The sequence below is a fragment of the Phalacrocorax aristotelis genome, chromosome 5, assembly GCF_949628215.1.
Source record: "Phalacrocorax aristotelis chromosome 5, bGulAri2.1, whole genome shotgun sequence".
Classification (NCBI taxonomy): domain Eukaryota; kingdom Metazoa; phylum Chordata; class Aves; order Suliformes; family Phalacrocoracidae; genus Phalacrocorax; species Phalacrocorax aristotelis.
Window position 1 is genome coordinate 18298104 of NC_134280.1, and position 21836 is coordinate 18319939.

The 21836-nt window shown below is 61.1% G+C and overlaps 1 protein-coding gene across 2 annotated transcripts; it reads left to right on the forward strand.

Moving 5' to 3' along the window:
* Positions 1-6863: 6863 nt before the first annotated feature.
* WNT6 (Wnt family member 6) lies at positions 6864-20149 on the forward strand. 2 transcript variants are annotated; one of them, XM_075092555.1, is made up of 4 exons: positions 6864-7203; positions 15695-15910; positions 18846-19147; positions 19452-20149. In XM_075092555.1, exons 1-4 carry the CDS (start codon positions 6864-6866, stop codon positions 19911-19913), a joined length of 1320 nt encoding a protein of 439 aa, XP_074948656.1. In that variant the 3' UTR covers positions 19914-20149. The 2 variants fall into 2 exon arrangements, with proteins under 2 accessions (XP_074948656.1, XP_074948657.1); XM_075092556.1 differs by having other exon boundaries at positions 7050-7203; positions 15690-15910.
* Positions 20150-21836: the final 1687 nt, after the last annotated feature.

Genomic DNA, 21836 nt, shown 5'->3' on the forward strand with positions numbered 1-21836 from the left:
CTGCCGGCCATGCTTCTTGTTATGCAGCCTAGGATACAACCGACTTTCTGGGCTGTGAGTGCACATTGCCAGCTCATATTCAATTTTTCATCCACCACGATCCCCAAATCCCCCTCCACAGGACTGCTCTCCATCCACCCATCCATGCACCCACCCACTCACCCATCCCACCCTCCCTCCCACCCTCCCTTCAATCCCTCCCCCAGCCTGTGCTGGCACCGTGGCTTGCCCCGACCAGCAGGACCTCGCACTTGGCCTTGCGGAAGGACAGGCTTTGCCATCGCCCCCCGGCCGGGGCCCGGCATCCCGGCTCTTTCCAGCTGCCACCGCTAGGCTGTGCTCCCCGCCCTCGGACCGCGGGCGGCGGCGGCGGGGGCTCCGCCGGGGCGGCTGCTGGGGCTGGGGCGGGGAGGACCGTGCGGGAAGGGGGCGGTCGGGTGAGTCAGACCGCCCCCAGGAGCCGCCCGGTGGGGACTTCCGAAGGGAAGCGGCTGGGCCATGACACATCCGCAGCCGAAGGATGCTGTGGGGAGCCGGGGGCATCGCCAGCTCCCTGGAGGTCCCCCAGTGAGGGGCCAGCCCTGGCTCCAGCTTTGTGACAAATGGGGCAGAGGGAGGAGAGCAAATGCTGCGTTTATCCTTGGGGATGGGGAGCTTGGGGTGGCAGGTCCCACCCTGTGTGTCCCTCTGCCGCAGGGATGCTGTTACTCTACTCATCCCACAGCCGCACCATCAGGTCTGACCTCAGCTCACTGGTGGGATCTGTGGGTGAGGAGGCAGGTACTGTGGGACCCCCTGCTGCTGCTCTGCCCCTCAGCCCATCCACCACCCACTGCTCATAGAGCACTACCCCTGACATGGAGGTCCCTGGCTGCCGGGGTGGCGTGGCAGCTTCTTTACGTGACTTGTACAGTATCACCCAGGAGCTGAAAACTTTTCCCAGGGCTGATCCACTAACCCCCATTTGCCGTCCCACAGACAGGGGGGAGCAGGGGGTCCCAGGGGAGGGCATCACCTGACTCACCCCCAGGAAAAGCCCAGGCTGTGAGAAGGCTGAGCTCAGGGTCCCCGGGACAGTAAACAGCCCAAAGCATTTAACTGGAGATGGTCTGTCACGCCAGCTGTGTGTCACCACACTGTCACTGCCTGAGTCATGAACCATGCTGGGGCCAGAGGGGCTGCACAGAGGGGACATGGGGAGGTCCTGAGGGACCAGGACAGATCCCAGGCCTGGAGACAGCTGCTCTTCTCCCACATAATATCACATAGGGTTCAAGTGGGACCCTCTTGCCCCTCTCCCAAAGGTCCCCATCCCCTTGTTTCCCTCTGTCTGACACCTTGGACCTGAGCAGAGGCCTGGGGACAGCACAAAGGTTTTGAAACAAGAGGTAAATCAACCAGCATGACAATCCCCCCACAAACACCCGTGGGCCTCAGCATCTGGCGGTGAGCTCTGCTCCGGGCTCCCCCTGCTTTGCGACCCATGGGATCCTGGCAGGCCAGGACCTTTCCCTGAGGACGTGGGAGCAGGACGCTGGAGCGAGCTCGGGGCTGGCAGCCTGTTATCACGGGAGACAGGAGGCAGCCCCAGGCTGCTTTCAAGTGGTCCCGACTGATTAGTGACTTCAAGTGCCTATGGAGTTATTCTAAGTCAAGTAGGCACGAAGGGAGCTGACCTGGGACAGGCAAGACCAGCGCCAGGCTTTGCTGGGGAGTCCCGCATCACCTCTGCTCCCCACCAAGTGCTCTGAGGCAAGGAGGTGTGTCCCCCCTTCCAGCCACTCTCTCTGTCCCTTACTCCTCCTGAAAAAGGCTGTTTGCTCCAGCCCAAAGCAAACCTGATTTTATCTCCTGACTCCAGTTCCCTTGGCTGTGGGCCACAGTCGATGCCTCCCACGCAGAACTTGTGAAGCCCATTCGTGGACCCGTGCACAGAGCGGGCTGTGTACACTGCCACATGACATCATGTTTACGGCCTGCGGGGGCCCAAGGACACCCCCTCCCAGTGGCATCACTCCCAGCCCAAGCAATGTGTGTCCTTCCCATGGCTGGACAGATGGACGTGTGGGGAGCTGGAGGGAGCAGGGCTGGCCACAATGCCATGCCTGCCTGGAGAGGGGTGGTTTCAGCTTCACTGCATTGCAAGCTGGTCCCCCCCGGCCTCAGTTTCCCCTCTGAGCAGTGGAGAGCAGATCCTGTGCTAGTAGCAAGGGTGCACTGCTGCAGTGGCGCAAGGCCAGGCCCTCAAGCTGTTGTGCAGAGAGAAAGGCAAATTTTCTCCCCTTGGGACATGGATGTTCCCTTCTCTCCCAGGGCAGAGCTGGGCCTTTTCTGCTGTTGCATGAAACTGAGGTTTTTGGGAAAGAACAACAATATCTAGAGCCACAGGAGCTGACTAAGGAGTGCTAGGGCCATCCTTTCTCTCGTCCGTCCATCCATCTGTCCATCCTTCTGTCCATCCATCCATCCATCCATCCATCCATCCATCCATCCATCCATCCACACTTGCACACAGCTTTCGATCTCACAGCCATCTCTCCACCCATCTGCTGAGCTGCCTGGGCACTCACCCATCCATCCATCGACAAACAAGTGCGTCACGCTTCCCACCTATCCCCCTCACACCTGCCTGCCTGTCCATCCAGGTAGCCACCCACCCATCTGTCTGTCCATCCTCCCATTCACCCCTCGATACATCCATCACCCACCCGGTGGTGCCTGAGTGATTCCCAGCCACCGAACAGCCCTCCTCAGGGATATGGTGTGTGCCCACGTGTGTGTGTGGGACATGCTGGCCATGCGGAGCACCATGGGCTGTGTCCAGCTGTGGGGCAGGGGCCAGGAACACCGGTCAGGGGGAGGCGGGGGACACATCTAATTTAAGAACAGGCCCCGCGGCCGCTGTCAGCGCCAGGCGGCTCTGATCTGGGGACAGGTCCTCATCAGCTCTGCTCGCCGCTCGCCGGCCTGACATGAAAGGGCTCTGTGCCCCGATAAGGCCCCAGACGCTCAGCCCCGGAGGTGGGCAGTGCTGCAGCTGAGGCTGGCGGACCCCCGAGCAGTGAGGCCTGGCGTGGCTGTCCCCAAATTCACCATCACCCCAGCACCATGGGGCTTGTGTGTTTGCATCAGTCACAGAGCTCAGCCCTGGGGGCTGCCCTCTGCACTGGGCACCAGATTGTGTCCTGTGTCACCACCAGCTCCCCTTGGTGACATGAGCCCAGGGAGGGCTTTGTCCCCAGCATCACCCCCGGCTGCCACCAGCCCTTCTGCCAGCTGTTAACCTGCACCAGAGTCCCCCCTGGCCGCGGATGGGGACCATGTTGTTTTAATAAGATCATTCTCCTCCTGCCGTGAGGTCGCAACCCCAGGCTTATGACATCACAGCGCGCTGCCATGGAGATGCCGGGATGTCACAAACACAGCTCGATGACCTCACTGCAGGAGCAGGAGATGGGGCCAACCTGGGTTTGATCGCCAATGTCCTCGGGAATAAAGGAGGGGAGGGACGCTGGGAAAGTATGCGGCTGCTGAGCGCCGGGGTGTTTGGGTTGGAAATCGCCACGCTTTCCCCGCAGCGGGAAAGGCCCGTTCCTTCCTCCCCCCATCCGCTCCCTCTCAGCGGCCAGAGACCCCCTAGCCTTGTGGCTGTGGGGCAGGGGGGCTGGGGGAGCGGGGCACCCCCATCCCTGCCTTTGGGGCCATGTGGTGGGGAACGAGAGCTGGAACTCAGCAGAGCACCAGGGAACAAACTTAGGGGCAGAGGGGGATCAGGGGTGGGGGGGGAATGTGTCCCCAAGCAGGATGGGGACCGCTCAAGGGGTGCTTTGTCCCAGGAGCAGGATGGGGACTTCTGGGGATGCTGTCACATGGGTAGGGTGGGTTCGTGTCTGGGAGAGGTCTCCTCTTCCCCAGGGGAAGCCCAAAGCCATGCTGCTATGTGGGGACACAGTTCCCCTTCACAGCACCCTGCAGCTGGACGCCAAAGCACCCCTTGGTCCTGCCCAGCCACCCAACAGCTGTTCCCTCCCCAGCCCATACCCAGCACCATCTCCTGGGGATCAGCTTCTACCGCCCCATCACCCTTCCCTGCCGCAGCCCGGTTCTCCATCCTCCACACTCAGACATTGCCACTGGGGAAACCACGTCTGGCTGGGGAGACACCCGTTCCCCTGCCTCTCTGCTGCAGGGGTGCAGGGGTGCCTGCTCTCCCCCTGCATCCCCCATCATTAATTTCCATCAGTGGCCAAGCAGGGCCGGGGCTGCCCGGGGGTGGCTGAGGAACACGGCGCTTTCCCCTGATAGCAAAAATAAATACATTAAAATTCTTGCAGGAGGCAGAAGAATGCAGGACGGCAGGAAAAAATTGTTTTATAATTTGTAATAACACAAAAGCCGGGGGGGTGGGGGGCGCGAGCTGTGAGAGGCAAGGGAAGGCAGAGACAAAGGATCAGCCGTGGCAGAGAAGGCTGCTTTAGGCTGGCGGTGGCATCCCCGTCGCCCATAGGCCTGACTCAGTGTCACCACTGTGCCCTTGTCCCCTGAAGGATGTGGCCCTTTGGGTCATGTTGCAGAATGGGGGGGTGAGCAAACTCTTGGGGCTGGGGGAGCAGGCAATCACACCCTGGCTGGTTAAGCAGGTCTCAGCAGCTCTGTGCCTCTATTTCCCTCTTGCTAAAGGGGGATTTTTATGCAACTGTGAGAAAAGCTGGGAGGCAGGGGTGAACTCCAGGCACCCCCTGGTCCCAGCCCCCCTGTTACAAGCATAAGGCAAGGAGCCTGACTCTGCCCATTCCACCACCAGGCCCTCTCCCCTCTTGGGCGGTTTCACCACAGGACCTAGGCGATGTTCCCACATAGATGCTGGGGACATCATGCCCACCCCCATCCCCCTCCAGCCTCGCATGGGCCTTGGACGTGATAAAGCGAGTCGCTGTGCACCAGCCGCACCTGCTCACTGGGATGGGGCTCCCCCTCCTCCCGCTCCCCTCTTCGGGACAAAATCAAAGGGATTTTTCTGCCCTTAGGAAATCAGATAAAGGCTTCTCACCTGCCCTGCGCTGCCGTTGCGAGGAGGCCGGTACTCAGGGTGGGGGACAACAGGCACTTTCAACACACCAGCCCATGAGCAGTGTGTTGCAGCAAGCTGCTGTGGAGCTCTGCCCGCAGGGGCTGGGGCCCCGGGCATGGTGTCAGCCTGTCCCCAGCCTTGGCAGGGATGTCTCCCCACCAAGAGCTGCCTGCTGCTGACTCCTCCCCTAGATTTGAGGTGATAGGGTTCCTGTGGGGCAGGTAGGATGGAAGCTGGTGGGTGAAACCAAAAGACCACAGGACTGGACATGATGCAGCAGCCCAGATGTAGCGCACAGCTCAGGAACGCTCCCTGTGTCCCTGTGCTGTGGCCAGGACAGCTCAACCTTGGTCACCATGCCAAGGGTGCAGACTGGGAGCCCAATCCCTGTGTGGGAGTGCAGGGAAGGAGCAGGTGGGAAACCTTCGGAGGTGGTGGGAGTCTCTTACCTCCTGCACCCAGGAGGGAGAGGAGAACTGTGCCAAGCTGCAGATAAAACCTGAGTCATTCACCACCAAATGCTGCTGAAGGAGAGCGAATGTGCCAGGGTGAAGGGGAAAAGTCCCAGTGATGGGGGCAAGGGGAGCACTGATGGGCAAGCCAGGGGCTAGAGATGGGCAGAGGATGGGGTGTGATACCCTCCCAGGAAGGGGGACAGAGCCCAGATCTTTCCTGGAGGGAGAGGTGAGCTCACCAGCGTTGAGGGTGCTCTGCTTTGCCCATCACTGGTGGCAGACATCCCAGTGGGCTGGATGGATGCTCAGCTGGATCAGGGACCCCCAGGGCACCCTTCCCAGCCCCAGGGTCCATGGCCCCAATGCTGCCGGGCTGGGAGCTGCATCCCCAAGCTCTGCTGTGAGTCATGTATGGTGCAAGAGGAAGTGGAGACCCAGGCCCTGGGATGAGCCCTGGGAAATCATTCCTGAGGCTGTGCACACACGGGGGAGAAAATCGGGATGGCAGCCTATGGGCACCAGGTCCTCCTTTCCCCGGCTGCCCAGCTCTGATGTGGCACCCCTGCTACCTCCCAGGCTTCCTCCTGCCCCAGGCAGCTACTGCTGCCTGCTGTGATCCGCTGCTGGGGGCTGTCTGGTCCCAGCTGCACCTGAGATGAGGTCACCGTAAACAAGCCGGCCTTCCCTGCACTCTTTTCCCGGTCTCTGCTCCTGTGGCTTGCTCCTGTCACGCATCTGTGTGTTTCCCTGCCCCAGGGATGTCGCCCCAGAGGAACTGGGGATGCTTGGGGGTCACTCCTCCAGTGTCCCCAGGCAGGACAGACTGGCCATGTGGACCCAGTACAGGGACAGGGGCCAGGCAGGGCTGTGCTGGGGAGCAATGCAGGGGTGCCAGGTTTGGGCAAGGCTATGCGAGAGGTGTCAGGGTCAGGCAGGAGAGCAACGGGCAGGTGCCGGGGGGGACCCCGAGGCCGGGGCAAGTTTGGCAGGGCTGCTCCAAGACCCCGAGCAGAGGCCGGCAGGCCTGTGCCAGGTCTCCCACAAGCGCTGAGCCGGGCCGTGCCAGGCGGGGCCGTGCCAGATCCCCGGGGCTGCGGGGGACAGGGCTGTGCCGCTCAGACCCCACTCAAGTGGTGCGCGTCCAAGCGCGGTGGTGGGACGCGGGGCCGGGCAGGCTGCGGCCACCGTCCCGCTGCCGGAGGGTGCCCGTGGCCGTAGCCGTGCCCACTCCGTGGCCCGTGGCAGCGCGCCGGGAGTCGAGCTTGGCACCCAAGCGTCCCCCCCGCCCGGCCCGCCCTGTCCGTCCCCCCGGGCTCCGGTTTCTCTGTCGGAGGCAGATGCTTTCGCAGCCCCGTCCCTCCTCCTCCTTCTCCGGAGCAGCCTCCGCGCCGCGCTCCAGCCGCCCGGAGGTGCCTGCCCAGCCCAGCCCAGCCCAGCCCCTCCGGCCGCGGTGCCCGCCCGCCCCGGCCCGGCGGAGGGAGGCAGCGGGCACCCACCCGCCGGGGCCCCGGCCGGACCCTCGGGCCGGCGGCGAGCCCGGCTGCCCGGCTCCCCGCGGGGGGCGCGGAGGGGGCTCGGCGCTCCCCCCAGCCCTGGCAGGATGCTGCCTTCCTCCCGGACCCAGCTGGGGCTCTTCTTCATCCTCCTCTGTCCCGCCAACATCATCGGGCTCTGGTGGTGAGTAGGACATCCAGGGGTGGGGGCCAGAAGGACGCGCAGAGTCCTTCGCTCTCTGGGGGTCATTCCTCCCACCCCAGCTTGGGGACGGAGTCCCCTATGCCCGGGGCACCCCCGGGGTAGGGACCACTGCTCGCTGGCCAGGTGGATCCAGCTCGGGGGCACCCCCACGCTGTCGGGGTTCAGGAGAACAAGCATGTTGGGGACAGCAGGCTGGGGGACCTCTGGAAGTACAGGGCACCCAGGTCCTATGGAGCGAGCTGCAGCCCGACTCCCCGCACCCCAAGCACACAGCCTGGGAGGGCTGTGCGCCTGTGGGGTGGGCAAGGGGCCTCCAGACCCCTCCAATAAGTCAACTTTAATTAAAAGCCGGAGGGTCCCTATGGTGTCCCCTCCCGAGCAGTGGCCTGGACGTGGCGGGGACAAAACCCCTGTTTGTAATAGTGCCTTCATCAAAGGCAGAGAGGCAGAGACAGTGCCTTGCAGGATACCAGAGGGGGTGGGGGATTCATTACAGGCGCAGAGCTGGGACACAGCCTCGGAAAGCCCAGGTATCTGTCGAAACATGAACTATTTAAATCTATTAAGAATTTCACCCAGCCTGTCTTTATCCGGTTTTAAGTGCTTAGATTCCAGCTCCCCGGCATGCCGTCCAGGCTATCATTCATTATCTGAGGCTATTCGTCTCCACATTGTCACACTCTTTTGACCCCTAAAATAAAGCTCTCCATAAGCCTTTCCCCTCCCGGTCCCCTGCCTGCCCACCAGTGATTTATTCCGCGGCTCCATCCCCTTTGCTAGCCCTGGCTCCAGGGGTGCAGGGCAAAAGTGGAGTGGGTATAAACAGCGCTGTTATGGATGGTTTTACACTAGCTGAGAGTTTGGCCCCAGAGCCCAAGTGCTGTGTTTATTGCCAGAAAAGGGGTTAATGCAGGTCTGAGAGGGGCTCATCTTGGTTTTTTGCTAGGGGAGAGGAAAGCAAGGTAGGTCAAGCCCTGGACAGGGCAGGGTGCATGCTGAGGGTCCCCCTGCTGCTCGCCACCTGCCTCGGGGTAGCTGTGCCATGCTGGGGCACGGTCCGTCCTGCTGGTTTTCCGTTGGCTAGTTCTCAGACTACTGCTCCACACACAAGGCTGTCCCTTCAGCTCCCTCCACTTTCTCTGCCCCATCCTCACTACCTACCCAGTGAGCCCTCAACCCTAAGCTTGTTCCCCTCACCCCATCTCCAGGGGCATCAATACACCCAGACCATGGCTGGAGTGGACAGGGGTGAAGCAGGAGCTCTCTTTGCCTTCAACTTGGGGGGCAGGCAGATGGCACCAGCAAGGGCAGGGTGGTGGGGTACCGCTGCCTCCTGGCCTGGCTGTTTAGAGCTGTGTCTCGCCACTGAGTCCAGATCCTGCTAGTGCTGTGACCATGCCATGTGTGTGCTGGCAGTGCTGGCTTGGGAAGATTAGCAGTATTTGGCAGAGAAGGGCAAAGCATCGAACTTGGTTTTTCTTCTCTTAAAAAAGAAGGAGGAAAGGAACCTTTAATTTAAGAATAATAACCCAGCTGCACACAGCGCAGCCGAATGTGCCGGGCAGCAGAGTGGCTGCAGGGGGATCACCAGCACACAGTCTGCTTTGCTCCGGAGCCTGGAGCCAGCGAGCCAGGAGGAGGTGATGTGTGGATAGAGGCCACCAGCACCACCGAACGGATGTGTTGGGCTTCCTGGGACGGGCACCAGAGCAGCCAGCTGATTCATGAGCTGCTTCCCCCACAGCTTGGGATCTCTAGCCCCCAGCTGAGATCATCCCTCATTTCCAGGGAGCCCTTTCCGTGCGGGGGAGAGAGGTCCAGGCGCTGCTCAGCCCTTCGAGCCAGCTCAAGATGAACATCTTCCCACACGCCTGCTCCTGGTACCCGTCCGGTGTCCGGTAGCACTGGTGTCTGTGGGTTTTGCTTTTGGTGAGGAGGAGGTTCAGGAGTGCAGCCATGTGCTGTGGCAGGACTAGAAGCCTTGGGGCTGGTGGAATTAGCAGAGCTGTTCCTTACTGTCCCTCTCACCAATGCATAGGGACCTTGATGCCATGTCTCTTCATGTGCATCTCTGCACACTCACCTGGGACACCCGTGAGTGCTTAGCCAAGGGCGTGTGTTCCCCAGGACAGGAAAGGAAGGTCTTTACCCCCCACCCCCATCCCACCCCTGGGTTCACTGGCTGGGTAGTGGTGGAGGATGCAGGGGCTGCCCATTTGAGGCATTTTTTCCCATGCTGGTGACAAGCAAACTGATCTGTGAGAGTGGCACAGCGTGGCACAGAGGGGCTGGGTCCTGGGGGGGCATGGTCCCCAGCCCAGGCACACAACAGGAATCGGCCGCTCATGGGTGGTAACGGCGCCAGTTGGGATCTTGGCAGATGGCTGCATCTACAGGGAAAGGTTCAGATGTGATGTCTGAGCAGTGACATCATGCTGATGACAGCATAGCCTGAGAAGGAGCATCCTTATTGTGGTGGGATGTCCCCAGAGAGCTCACTGGAGATATAATGATCCTTGTCCAATACCCACTGTGCCCTTGTGTCTAAGAAGAGGCAGAGGGACAGGGAGACGGGCAGACACACAGACCTTTCCAATGGCAGAAGGGAGCCAGCATTGGTTAGTGCTGATGGGGAAGATGTGTCATTCAGGTGCTGACAGTCCCTTGGTTAGTGCCAGGCTGCAGGGAACAGGTTCGCCTTGTTCCCACCAGCCCTGTAAAATCTTTCTTCCTCCTCCCTTGAGCTTTTCATGTTTCTCACCTGGCTCCTTGTGCAACAGTGATTCCTTCCTGAGCAGGACAGGTATGGACCACCTGGGGCTCCCAGACTAGCTTGGAGGGTGCAGGGTTATGGGGCAGGCAAATGTAGTGTCTCAGGAGCCCTGGGCAGGTTCAGGGCAGGATTTCAGCTGAGCCAGTTTGTGGTTGGGCTGTGCTCAAAGGGTGGGAGGCACCGTGGGGATGGGGGCGAGCAAAGCCAGGCTTCCCCAGTGCCCCAATGGCCACTGGCTCTCCATGGGGGGTGGAAGAGAGAGGAAGGGGGAAAACCATCCCGGATGAGATGTCCTCTGCTCCTGCTGTGGGTCTGAGGGGGCCCAGAGGGACGGACACCTGCCCTGAGCCCCCTTCCCATGTGTGCCCACAGACAGTGCATCTCCAGCTCTCTGTACAGCTCCTACAGACACTGGCACAGGGACAACCCATCTGCTGGCACCCATGGCTGCACCCCTGCTCAAGCGGGTCCCAGCCCTGTGCCCCCCTAAAGCCACACACATCCGGGTGGTTTTCATGGGCCGACGTTCTCCCCTTTTCCTCTGCCACCCTGACCAGCACCCACACTGTGCTAAGCCTGTAAGGGCAGGCTGCTGGGCTATAGGGCCCTGCCTGTGTGCCTTGGGGTGAGCATCATGAGTCACCCCCCCGGGCCTGCTGACCCACACCTGCCACCCCACACAGACCATTCCCCCCCAGCACCTGGCAAGCTGGGCTGCCCGGCCATCCCAGACATGCCTTCACCCCCGGAGCCATGCCATGTGGGCAGCAAGGCACCTCACAGCATGGGTGCCCCTGCGCACAGCGTCTCCCTGTGTCCCTTCTGGGGCAGCCACTGACCCACTGAGTTTTTCAAAGGGAAAATATTTACCTTCCACTGTTTGAGATGGCACCAGCTCAGTTGGGCTACTTGTGTCCTCCCCTAAAGACAACTGAGCTTTCCCCAATGCCATCGCTCATCCCTACTCCTGATCACCTCCACTCTCCTGCGGTGACACCCAGGCTGCCCAGCCCTGCCCTGCATATGCCCCAAGCTGGAGGGCTTGGCCGGGCTTTGCATCAGAAGCTTGACCCCTTCAAATCCCCGTGCCCGTGCAGGAGGGTGCTGGGCAGAGCTGGGCGCTCCTTGATATTCACTCAGGTGGGTCACAGACGTACAGGGTCCTGCCACCGCATGTGGCACCCACACTTCGCCATACACTGGCCCAGCTCTCATGCCACCCCAGCTCCAGTCTCCATGAGTGCCCAGAGGAAGGATGCAATTACCAGGGGCGAGTGGACCCCTTTCTTCTCATACCAGTCCCTCCAGGGCTTGGGCACGGCTTTGGGATGGCCACCTCTGTGGGCCCATGCTCCCTCCATTCACCCTGGTACCTGCAGCACAAGCTTGGGCAGCTCTTGTTTGTGAGTACCCAGCCTTGGTGTGACCCTGCACCCAGCAGGTCTGTGGGTTGACATCATCCCACACCATGCCAAAGCCCCTTTCCTTTGAGTGGCTTCCCAGCTACTTACATCCCATCGTTGACAAGGAGGTGTGAGGAGGAGAGCAGGGTATAGGGTCCCTCTGCTCTCCCTGGCCCACGGCATTTCCCGCTCCCTCAGTGCCCCGAGTGCTGCTCGGCAGCAGAGCCCTGGCTGTGGCCCCAGGGCAGTGACTTGCTGCTTACTCACCCCCCTGCACATCTCCTGCTCCTCTTTCCACACCTGGCTGCCCCAGTTAGTGGCAGCACCCACGCATCGCCCCAGGTGAGGGGCCAGGTACCCGCTGGGTGCCTGCGTGGGATGAAGGGAAAGCTGGATGGGTGAAAATTCATGTGTGTCCCCCGCTTGCCTTGTTTGGAAAGAGACAGACTCCTGTTGAGTCTGTTTTCCTTGCAGGGCTGTCATTGAGTGTGACACCACTGGGTGGGATGCAGGGTAATCTGTCCCCCCAGGCATGGAGCTCAGCTCTCCAGGGCTGGCATCTTGCAGCTCTTGCCTCTCCAAGCAGGTAGAGAAGTGCCTGTGGGCTTGGGTTGATGGGCCAGGTACGCTGGCACCCTGCATCCTCCTCCTGAAGGCATCTAGGGGGTGGGATGGAGACCTGGATGCTAGGCAAGCCATGCCCTTGCTACCCCACAGCGGGGTCGCCTTGACACACAGGAACACCCAGGTAGCAGTAAGCAATGGGTGCAGACCTGGCCGGTCCCACGTGGAGCTGGCATGGCACAACTGCTGCTCTCCCTTGGGGTTTCAGGGCCATCAGGACCAAAGGAGACATTTTTCCACCCAAGATGTGGGTGCTGTTTGTAAAGGTTGACCATCCACTTCCTTGCCACATGGCTCTACCAGCTCATCTCCATTGGCTCCCTGCAAACTGGGACTCCACTGTCTCCCCGCAAACTGGGACTCCACTGTCTCTCCTTGATCATGGGCTGCCGGCAGGAGGGAGGAGAGGCCCTGTGGCACACCATCCTCGTGTCCAAGGGGGAGATGGGGACTCGTGCCAGGCTCTTTGGCCTATGATTTTGGCTGGGAACCAGACTGGGACATACTGGATGCTCCGTGACCCTGAGTTGAGCCGGAAAAGCTGGTGATTATGGCTTTTAGGAGCCTCCGGCAACGTTGCAGCAGGGATTGCATCCAGAGAACAGGGTTTGCATCAGAAGCCCCAGTGACTCCTGTTTCCTGTGTGTCACCTGGATCGGGCTAAGGCTGCAGCTCTGGCAGCCGAAGGGGTGACAGCAGCAGGTTGGCAATGTGTTGCAGCTCCTCTTCCATGTTTAGTTTCCCCCTTCAGCAATGAGGGTTGTTTCCCTTGCAGAGGGGTGCTGGGAATCAGGGAGCAAAGCAGGATTCATCATCCTGGCTCCTTTTGGGGCATGGTGACAGTGACGTGGCGGCAGGTGAAGGGTGCCGGGGGCTGCCACAATGTGGGAAGGATGCTGCTGAGGTGCTGAGCCTGGCCGGGGGCTGCCAGGCAGGAGGTGGTGGGGGGCTGGGGTGCCCTGGGCGGGTTGGGGGGAGCTGGGCTGGCGACCTGGTTCCTTCACCAGGGCAGGGGGAGGAGTGCCCAGCGGCAGAGGTGGGGCACCTTAATTGTAGATGCGGGAGGCCTTGGAGCAGGACAAGCTCAGGCAGATCTGGGCCCCGCGCCGGAGCCCTTGCCAAAGCGGTAGCAGTTTGGCAGCATTTTTCTTGCCCTTGTCTCCCCCCGCACCACCCCCCCCAAACCGTCCAAAGCAAAACAGCTCTCGGGCTCCCGGCAGCCTCCCTGCACCAGAAAGTGGAGCCCAGCGGAAATTAATATTGCAGCGGACTTAAGCAGCCCACCCCACGCCTTGTCAGCATGGCTGGTGAGATCCCGCGTGCTCCCACTGGCCTCGCCACTGCCCGGGCCATGGGTGGGGACCCCCGCGGTGCCGGCGAGCTGCCCGTCGCCCCCCAGCCCCGCAGGGCTGATCTCTTCTTCCCGGCCTGATCCGGTGGGACGGGGTGAGCTGCAGTTCAGCATTTGATCTGACAGCCCCGGGGGGCTGGCGCATCGTTTTTATATGAGTACAAAGAGTCGTATCTTAATGAAAGTCCCATCCTGGCTCCCCTTCTTCCCCACCCTGCCGGAGCAGGCAGCCAAACCTCCGCTGTCCCGTTGGGGATATTGGGACCCCACGGTCCCCAAGGAGGGTGAGCTCAGACCCTGGCATGGAGGCTTGAATCCCCCTGTGGTCACCATGGGGTGGGACTGGACAAGCTCGCTGGTGGCTTTCCATGTGAGCCCTAGTTTCCCCATTGATGGGGGTCCTGTGCCGGTCCAGCCACAGCCCCATGATGCTTTCCTAGCTGCCCCATCACTTTGCAGAGATGCCTGTGCATTGCACTGTAAAGGCAAACCGAACTGCAGGGAGCAAAGGGAGAAGGGTGCTCCCCAGCAGCAGTGTGGGCTTGCCTCAGTTTTCCTGCTGGAGGTCACTTTTCCAGGCTGCGCCTCTCAGTTGAGCTGTTTAACCCTTTAAACCTCCAGCCAAAGCATAAGGGCTCCTTTTCCAGGCTGTGCAAGAGGGCTTGTCCTCCTCAAACCCAGCTGGGGTTTGGTGGGCAGGAGATGGGGGCATCTTGGAAGCCTGACGCGGGGCAGGGAAACTGTGGCAGGACCTCAAGCTTAAAACAAGGGGCTTAGAGGGGGTTTGCACTGGGGGCAGGATGGCAAGTGAAGTCCTGCAGCCTGGTGTCCCAAACACAGCCCCCCAGCTGTGCAAAAGCAAAAAGGAAACCCAGAACATAGTTAAACACTGAGATTCAGCTTGTGATTTTCAAGCCCCTGGGGCTTGGCCAGACTATAAAGATCTGGGTTTGGAAGCTGCAGCACAGCCGGTGCTCCCCAGTAAGTGGGGCTGCCGGCAACACGGGTCGCCCGGGTGCTACTCTTCGCAGTTCTCAGGGCCTCGCAGTTCTCAGGCACCCCAAGGCGCTCTGGGATGCTGAGTCCAGCCCTGTGGTCCTGTGGGCGTTGACAGCCAGGAAAGTCATGTTATTGAGCAGGACCCACTCTGAGCCCACAGGAGTGGCGCTGGAGGAGAGGGAAGGGTGAGTGGGGCTGTGTTTGGGGCGTGCTAAATTCGGGTGGCCCATGGCTACACGGTCTGTGTGCCATGGGATGGGCAGCGTGGGCGGGAGGCCGTCAGCGCGGCGTGCCTGCCCTCTGCCCACTGCTGCTCTGGCATTGCCCGGGGCAGAGCTGGAGCATCGCCTGCCCTGGCACGGGATGCAGCTCTGGCGGGCTGTGCAGCTGCACGAGCCGTGCCACGGAGGGCACTCCAGGCAAAAAGTGTGGGGAAAGTACAGGAGTTTCTGTAGCCAGCAGCACACCAGGGAGCACAGTGTCATGCTCAGACTTTGCCTCCCAGCCCGGAGAGCCAGGCACCTCACTCCAGCTGTGCTGGTGAGGAGGAACCGCCTCTGGCATGGGCCCAGATGAGACTTGCCCTCCCGTGCTGGCATTGGCAGGGCTGGCGATGCCACCTGCATCCCTCCCTCGCGTGCCCGTGCCCGCCCATGGTTCCGTTCCTCCAGGGATGGTGCCTGGGTAGGGGGAGGTGAGCATGGGAACCTGGCCGGCAGCCAAGGGGCTTTATCTCCAGCAAGGTCACTCGGCTCGTCTCCCATGGGGTAAAACATCGAGCTCCCCTGGAGAGGGCAAGACACAATGAGAGCTCTGGCTGGGCTCCCCACTGTGCCCACAGGGCTCTGGGAGCTGCAGCTGCAGCAGGCATTGGTCGCACCGCGAGGCCAGGGTTGTTCCAGGCCAGCACCAGACCTAAAGAGCAGGTGTTGGGCAGCACAGCGTCTCTGTCAACTCCCACTGGGGACACCACCATCAGCCCCAGGGGATGTCCCCCAGGGCTTTGGGGTGTGGAGTGGCATGTGGCAGCATCATCCTCCAGCCAGCCCTGGAGTTGGGGATCTCTCCCATTCTCTGACTGGCTGGGCAGGGCAAGGTGTTCCTTGGGTGCTGGCATGCAGGTGCCACCCATACCTTTTGTCCTGCCCTCCCTGCATACCCCTCCCTGTCCCCTTGTCACCCAGGCTCAGTGCTGAGCTGGCACCACTCTGCAGCCCTGCTCTGTCCTGGGAGGTGGTCTGGCCATGTCCATCCCCACCCTGGTCCCCTCCAGGCTGGGGTGCTGGTTTTGCTCTGCTCCCTGTCCCTCCTGCAGGGCAGTGGGGAGCCCCCTGGTCATGGACCCCAACAGCATCTGCCGCAAGACGAAGCGGCTGGCGGGGAAGCAGGCGGAGCTGTGCCAGCTGGAGCCAGAGATCGTGCAGGAGGTGGCCAAGGGCACCAAGCTGGGCGTCCGGGAGTGCCAGTACCAATTCCGTTTCCGCCGCTGGAACTGCACCAGCCACAGCAAGTACTTTGGCAAGATCCTGCAGCAGGGTAAGGCCAGCGCTTCCTTGGCCTCCCATCTCCCAAAAAGCTTCCAGCTGCCCAGTCACACGCCTCCTCCCTGGGACTCCTGGAGCAGAGTCTGGGCGTGCAAACCTCTGTGTGTGTACGTGTGTGTGTGTGTAGGGGGCTGCTCAGTGCTCCCCGGTGCAGTCACGCTGAGGTTTTACTGCCGGGACATGTCTCCCTGTGTTGTAATGAAGCAATTACCAATGCTCCCAGACAGCACGGGGCTTCACAAAGCCCAAGAATGCATCCTCGTCTGGCAGTGATTTACTGCTGCTCCCCCCAGACCCCGAGGTGTGCTGGGGGAAGGGGCCTGGGTGGGAGGCAGTATGCAGCCACTGGGAGCTGCCCCTCGCCCCTTGGGTGCCCCGCAGGTACCTCCTCCTGGCCTTGCAGGCAACAGAGGAGAGGAGTGCTTGCCCACCATCCCTGTGTCCCTGGGTGGGCACCCTGATGTCACTGCAAGGGGCAGGGGCAGGGTGGCAGGGAGGGATGGACAGGTCCCAGCCAGGTGGATATAGTGGTCCAAGCCCAGCCCAGCTGCATCAAAACCAGGGCAGGGGCAGAGCGATGGGGCACACAGAGTCTGTAAGGGATGTGAAAGCACTGCCATGTTCCCTAGAGAGACAGGCTGGGGGGTGGATAGGGAAGTGGAGGGATGTTCAAAGCACCTTGGGCTGGTAGGGCCACTTAGTGGGTGGTGAGTTTAGTGCTGCCTCTGTTCCCACATTGGTCCTTGTGCCGGGGCAGGTGAAGATGCTGGAGCAAGTCCCAGTCTCCTTGGCCATCACATTTGCTGCATCTGCCAGGCCAAGGCAGAGCAGGCATGCCCTTGGGCCTTGCAGGGGGTTCAGAGTGGCCTCCCTGGGGGCATTGGCAAGGGCAGAGTGCCCTGGGGACCTGGCAGCTGTGGGTACCACTGTGGCGCAGAGCTGGGGCCTCGAAGGAGACATGGGCCAGTGTGGGGGGGGCAGGCTTGTTTAAGAAGCTGATTTGCAAGTGTGGGTTCCCCCCAACACAGGGGTGTGTATTCAGTTGAGGGCCAAAGAGCCAGGGCACACAGGGGATACTCCTGCCTCTGCAGTCACCTATTTTCACACCAACCTGGCAGAGAGGCAGGTGGGATCTGTGGTAGGCAGGGTGCTGGGCTGGAAGCAGGGTGGTGCCAGGATGCCAGGGCCAGACCGGGTGGCAAGTGGGTGATGCTGGTGGATGAGCTGTCAGGTACCTGGGGTCATCTTGGGTTGGAGGAGATGTGGGGGCATCAGGCATGGGGGTGCTGAAGGAGCCACCACGTTCTGTTTGGTCCAACCTCGCTGCTGGGGCAGTGGAGATGAGCAATGTCCTGGGGGCGGTGGTGAGTTTGGGAGTCCCTGGCACCCTGAGGACATGGGATAGCCCAGCTAGAGGCATGGAGGTCCCTAGGGCTGCATCATGGCTGTCAGAAGCAGAAATCTTGCCCTGCACTGGGAGGTGCCAGCAGGCACCAGCCTCCCTGCAAGCCTGCAGGGACTGTATAAACCATCCCATCATTTCTGGAGTTCCCAGCTGTCTTCGATGGGCACTCCCATCCAACAGCCTCTTTTCAAAGATACTGCTGTGGGCTCTGGTTCCCAGCTGTGGCCTCCCCAGCACAGTCGCGGCTGTCCTCCCTTCCTGCCCTGCCGCCTGTGCCAGGCACAGCATGCCAGGGCAGGCTGGCTTGGGGGCAGCCACGTGTCTGGAGGAGCTGTCAGAGGAGCGGCATCCCCCAGGGGCCCTGGCTGGCAGGGTGGCATGGGGACTGCTGCCAGCTGCGGGCTGCCCTCCAAGGGCTCTGCCAGTCCCAGGCAGGAGCAGGCGGGTGGTGGTGTGGCTTAGGGGGGCAGGAGGGCCAGGGCAGGGGACACCCGTCCCCGGGCTAGTGCTGCTGGAAAGGCACTGGTGTGCCCAGTTCCTACCAACACCAGTGGGAATCAGGTGCTGCATGTGCTTGTAGAGGAGCCACTCATGGAGCCAGTGCCCAGGAATCCCTCTTCCCACAGCTTCCCCAAGTCAGAGTGCCCCACCTGGGGCAGTCCCCAAAACACACCTTCCTCTCTGTCCCCATGCCCCAGGCACCTCCTGCATGTCACCACCCTGGGCCAGCCCTGCCCTAGCATTGGCGTGTGCAGGGGTTCACCTGGCAGGGGGAGCGCAGGAGCCCCCCGAGCAGGGTGCCGCAGCCCCGCTGCCAGAATCCCCCGCTGGCTGCGGCTGTGAGCGGCAGGTCCGGGCAGGGGAAAGATGCTTGGAATTTGTGTCCCGGAGCAGAGAGAGACAGGAGCAAATACTAATAATAAATAATCCTGCAGGGTGGAGGCTGTGCCGGCAGAGGGAGGGGGGCAGGCAGCACCCTGTGGCAAAGCGAGTGTGGGGGGAGAGTGGGCAGCACAGCTTCATCGCTGCCACCCTGCAGAGGGGTGAGAGGCACCCATGGTGTCCCTTGCAGCACTTCTCTCCAGGTACTAGCTTGCAGCTGAGGATGGGATCTTTACTGCTTGGAGAGACATTGCAGTGTAGTGTGAGGAAGCTGTGGGTACCTCCTGGTCACCCAGGGCCCCCTCTGCTCTCTGAGCTCCCCTCTTTCCTATGGGGCAGCACCCATCATTGCAAGGGGAGTCAGGAGATTTCTTGCCCCTAGGACCCTCATCTGGGGTGGAGGAACACTGGCAGGGCCTGGCCATCCCCCAAATTCTGCATATCTGCTTGAAAGAGACAGATCCTGCCCCAGGCAGCCTGCGCTAGGGGGATTGCATCACCCGGGGAACTGCACTAAGCACAGATGAAGGGGTAGAAGGGGAGGGCCAAGCCCCCATGGGATGTCGGTGGGGGGATGCTTTGCTTGCAGAGCTTTTGCCAGAACTGACCCTGCATCCCATCCCTGGCTGTTCCCCTGCAGATATCCGGGAGACAGCCTTCGTGTATGCCATCACAGCAGCTGGGGTGAGCCATGCCATCACACAGGCCTGCAGCATGGGTGAGCTGCTGCAGTGTGGCTGTGAGCTGACGCGGAGCCGGGCTCCCCCCTCACCCACAGTGGGTCCAGGTGCAGAGGGCACAGCCTGGGAGTGGGGGGGCTGCGGGGACGATGTGCAGTTCGGCTATGAGAAATCCCAGCAGTTCATGGATGCGAAGAGCAAGAAAGGCAAAAATGACATCCGAGCTCTTATTGACCTGCACAACAACGAAGCTGGGCGCTTGGTAAGGCCCCCGCGCTCCCTGCCCTCTGCAAGCATTACCATCCCCATGCCCCTATCCAGCTCAACCCTCCACCTTTATGTCCTCCAAGTCATGTACCTGCACCAACTTTGGGTGAAATATGGACCCAATACCTTTCAGGAGTCCTTTGCAGGTGCTTTGGAAACCCCTGCTGCCCCTCCGTCCCCCCACCCAGCATCCTTCCCCTTCCCTGGCCCTGGGCAGCACAAAGAGAGAGGGTTTTGGCTGGGGGTGCTGGGCAGAGAGGTGGGGAACTGAGGGCTGAGCATTGCTGCGTCTTCCCCAGGCGGTGCGTAGCTACATGAGGACAGAGTGCAAATGCCATGGGCTGTCAGGCTCCTGTACCCTGCGGACCTGCTGGCGGAAGATGCCCCATTTCCGCGAGGTGGGGGACCGCCTGCTGGAGCGCTTCAACGGGGCTTTCAAGGTGATGGGGGGCAATGATGGGAAAACCCTCATCCCCGTGGGTGACAACATCAAGCCCCCCGACAAGCAGGACCTCATCTACTCAGCCGACTCACCCGACTTCTGCTCGGCTAACCGTAAGACGGGCTCTCTGGGCACCCGGGGCCGCATCTGCAACAGCACAGCCATGGACACGAGCGGGTGTGACCTGCTGTGCTGTGGGCGAGGGCACCGGGACGAGACGGTGGTGCTGGAGGAGAACTGCCTTTGCCGCTTCCACTGGTGCTGTGTTGTGCAGTGCCGCAAGTGCTCTGTCCGTCAGGAGCTCAGCCTCTGCGTCTGATGGCCTGGGGTCGGGCAAGGACAATTTGGGGTGCCAGCACCAGGCTCACGCTGTGCGCCCCCTGGGACAGAGACAGGCTGAGCCGGTGGCAGGGACGGTGTGGGTAAGCCCATATCTGCATCCCAAGGAGTCCTGGCTTCCCCAGGGGACAGTGTGAGGCTTTCTGGCATCCCCACAGCCCCTGCGGTGGGATCTGCGGGTGCAGAGCTTCCAATAATAAAGCTATTTAAAGCCGGTGTGCCACAGTACTTCCTGGGGAGGGCTGGGAAGCGCTGACCACCATACTGGGATGGGACTGGCCGGAGAGCCATCCTGCCGTGGCTGTGAGTTCTGATCAGCCGGACTTCCTCCAGCCTCCTGTTCATGCTGGCCTAGCCGGGACCCATGGCAGAGCATGGCTTATATTGTATTCAATCTCTGCTTTTTTCTGTGGTTGTAGAGCCAGGAGGTGAGTGTGGATGAGGGCAAAAGTGCTCTCCTGCCCTGCTCTGCAGCCCTCAGGCTGGGTTGGTGCTCTCCTCCTGTCATCCATGGCCATCATCGCTTGGGGATACCACATGGTGTGCCACCACCAACTGGCCTGCAATTTTGTGGTGATGTGCAGTCCACAGTCCCTCTGTTTACCCCTCATGGAGGAGGTATGGCTAGAAGACCTGACACCACAGTGGTGGACTGTGAACTTCTTGAAGGTTTCCTCTATTCTTTTCACTCTATCCTCAGCCACCATTGCTGCAGTTCCCGCTGCAGGGCCTGGCACGGAGGAGCCCTGCACAGCACAGACACTGTTAGCTTGGTGGCATGCAAGGCATTTGCTTGGCGTGCCGTGGGCCACGTGCAGCCTTACCTGGCCGGCATGGTGCCAGGCATGTCTTCCCACCTTCCCATGCCTGCCCTCCACACTGTAGCAACGCAGGGTACAGAGGCCCTGCCTATCCACCCCTCTGCAAAAGGGCTACAAGGGCTCTCAGCCAAGGCAGCAATGCCCTGCGCAGTCAGGGCAGGAGTGGAGCTAGCAGTACTGGGCACACTGCAAGGCAAGGAGAGCTGCAGTGGGATGCTGGTGGTGCCTACCAGTGGGTCCCTCCTCACCTACCCCCAGGCAGCCAGAGGGGAAGGGCAGGGGAAGCAGGGTGTTGGTGAACCATTAACTTGGCCCAGCAAGTGCTGGGGTGGGAGAGTCTAAATCTGTCAGTTGCAGCTTTGCAGCTGGAAATTCCCTCCTGGCTTCCCCACAGTGGCACTGAGAGAGGGGACGCACACAGGGCTCCCAGGAACTCCCAACCACGTGCCTGCCCGTGGGAACACATGGGTGGGTGTGAGCGGGGCTGGGTGCGGATGAAGGTACCTGTGCATGCAAGCAGTTCGGTGTGCATGTGTGTGCGTCTTCATGACCATATGTGTGCATGTGAGCTTGTGTGAGCCCCTTGTGGGTGTGCAAACAAGTGGGCCTGTGTGTCTTCAAGCATGTCTATGAATACGTGGCAAATTGTCAGCGTGTGTGTGCGCACGCTGGTGACACTGTCCTCATGTGTGCCTGTGCGCGAGCATGTTTGTTTGCACGTGTCTTACTCTGTTTGTGCAGGTGTGTCTGGGACAGGGAGGACACATCCTCTTTCACCCCACATGGGTGCAGGAGGGCCCTGCAGGAAGGGAGCCGCAGAGGTGCTGGGAGATGTGGAGACCCATTTCATAAGCTGAGCAGGTCCCTTTGAATTAGAAACACTGGAGCACACCTCAAGCCCTAGGCTGCCCATCAGGGGGGCTCAGTTCAGGCAGGTCCAGTGAAACTTTGGATCACCTCTGCATTCCTCTGGAGCTATCCCAGGCTGAGGCCAGTTATACTGGGTGATTCTGAATCTCTCTGAGATGTCAGCGTGCACGGGTTGAGCCTGGTAGAGCTCTCTCCCAGCTCTAACCTTCAAC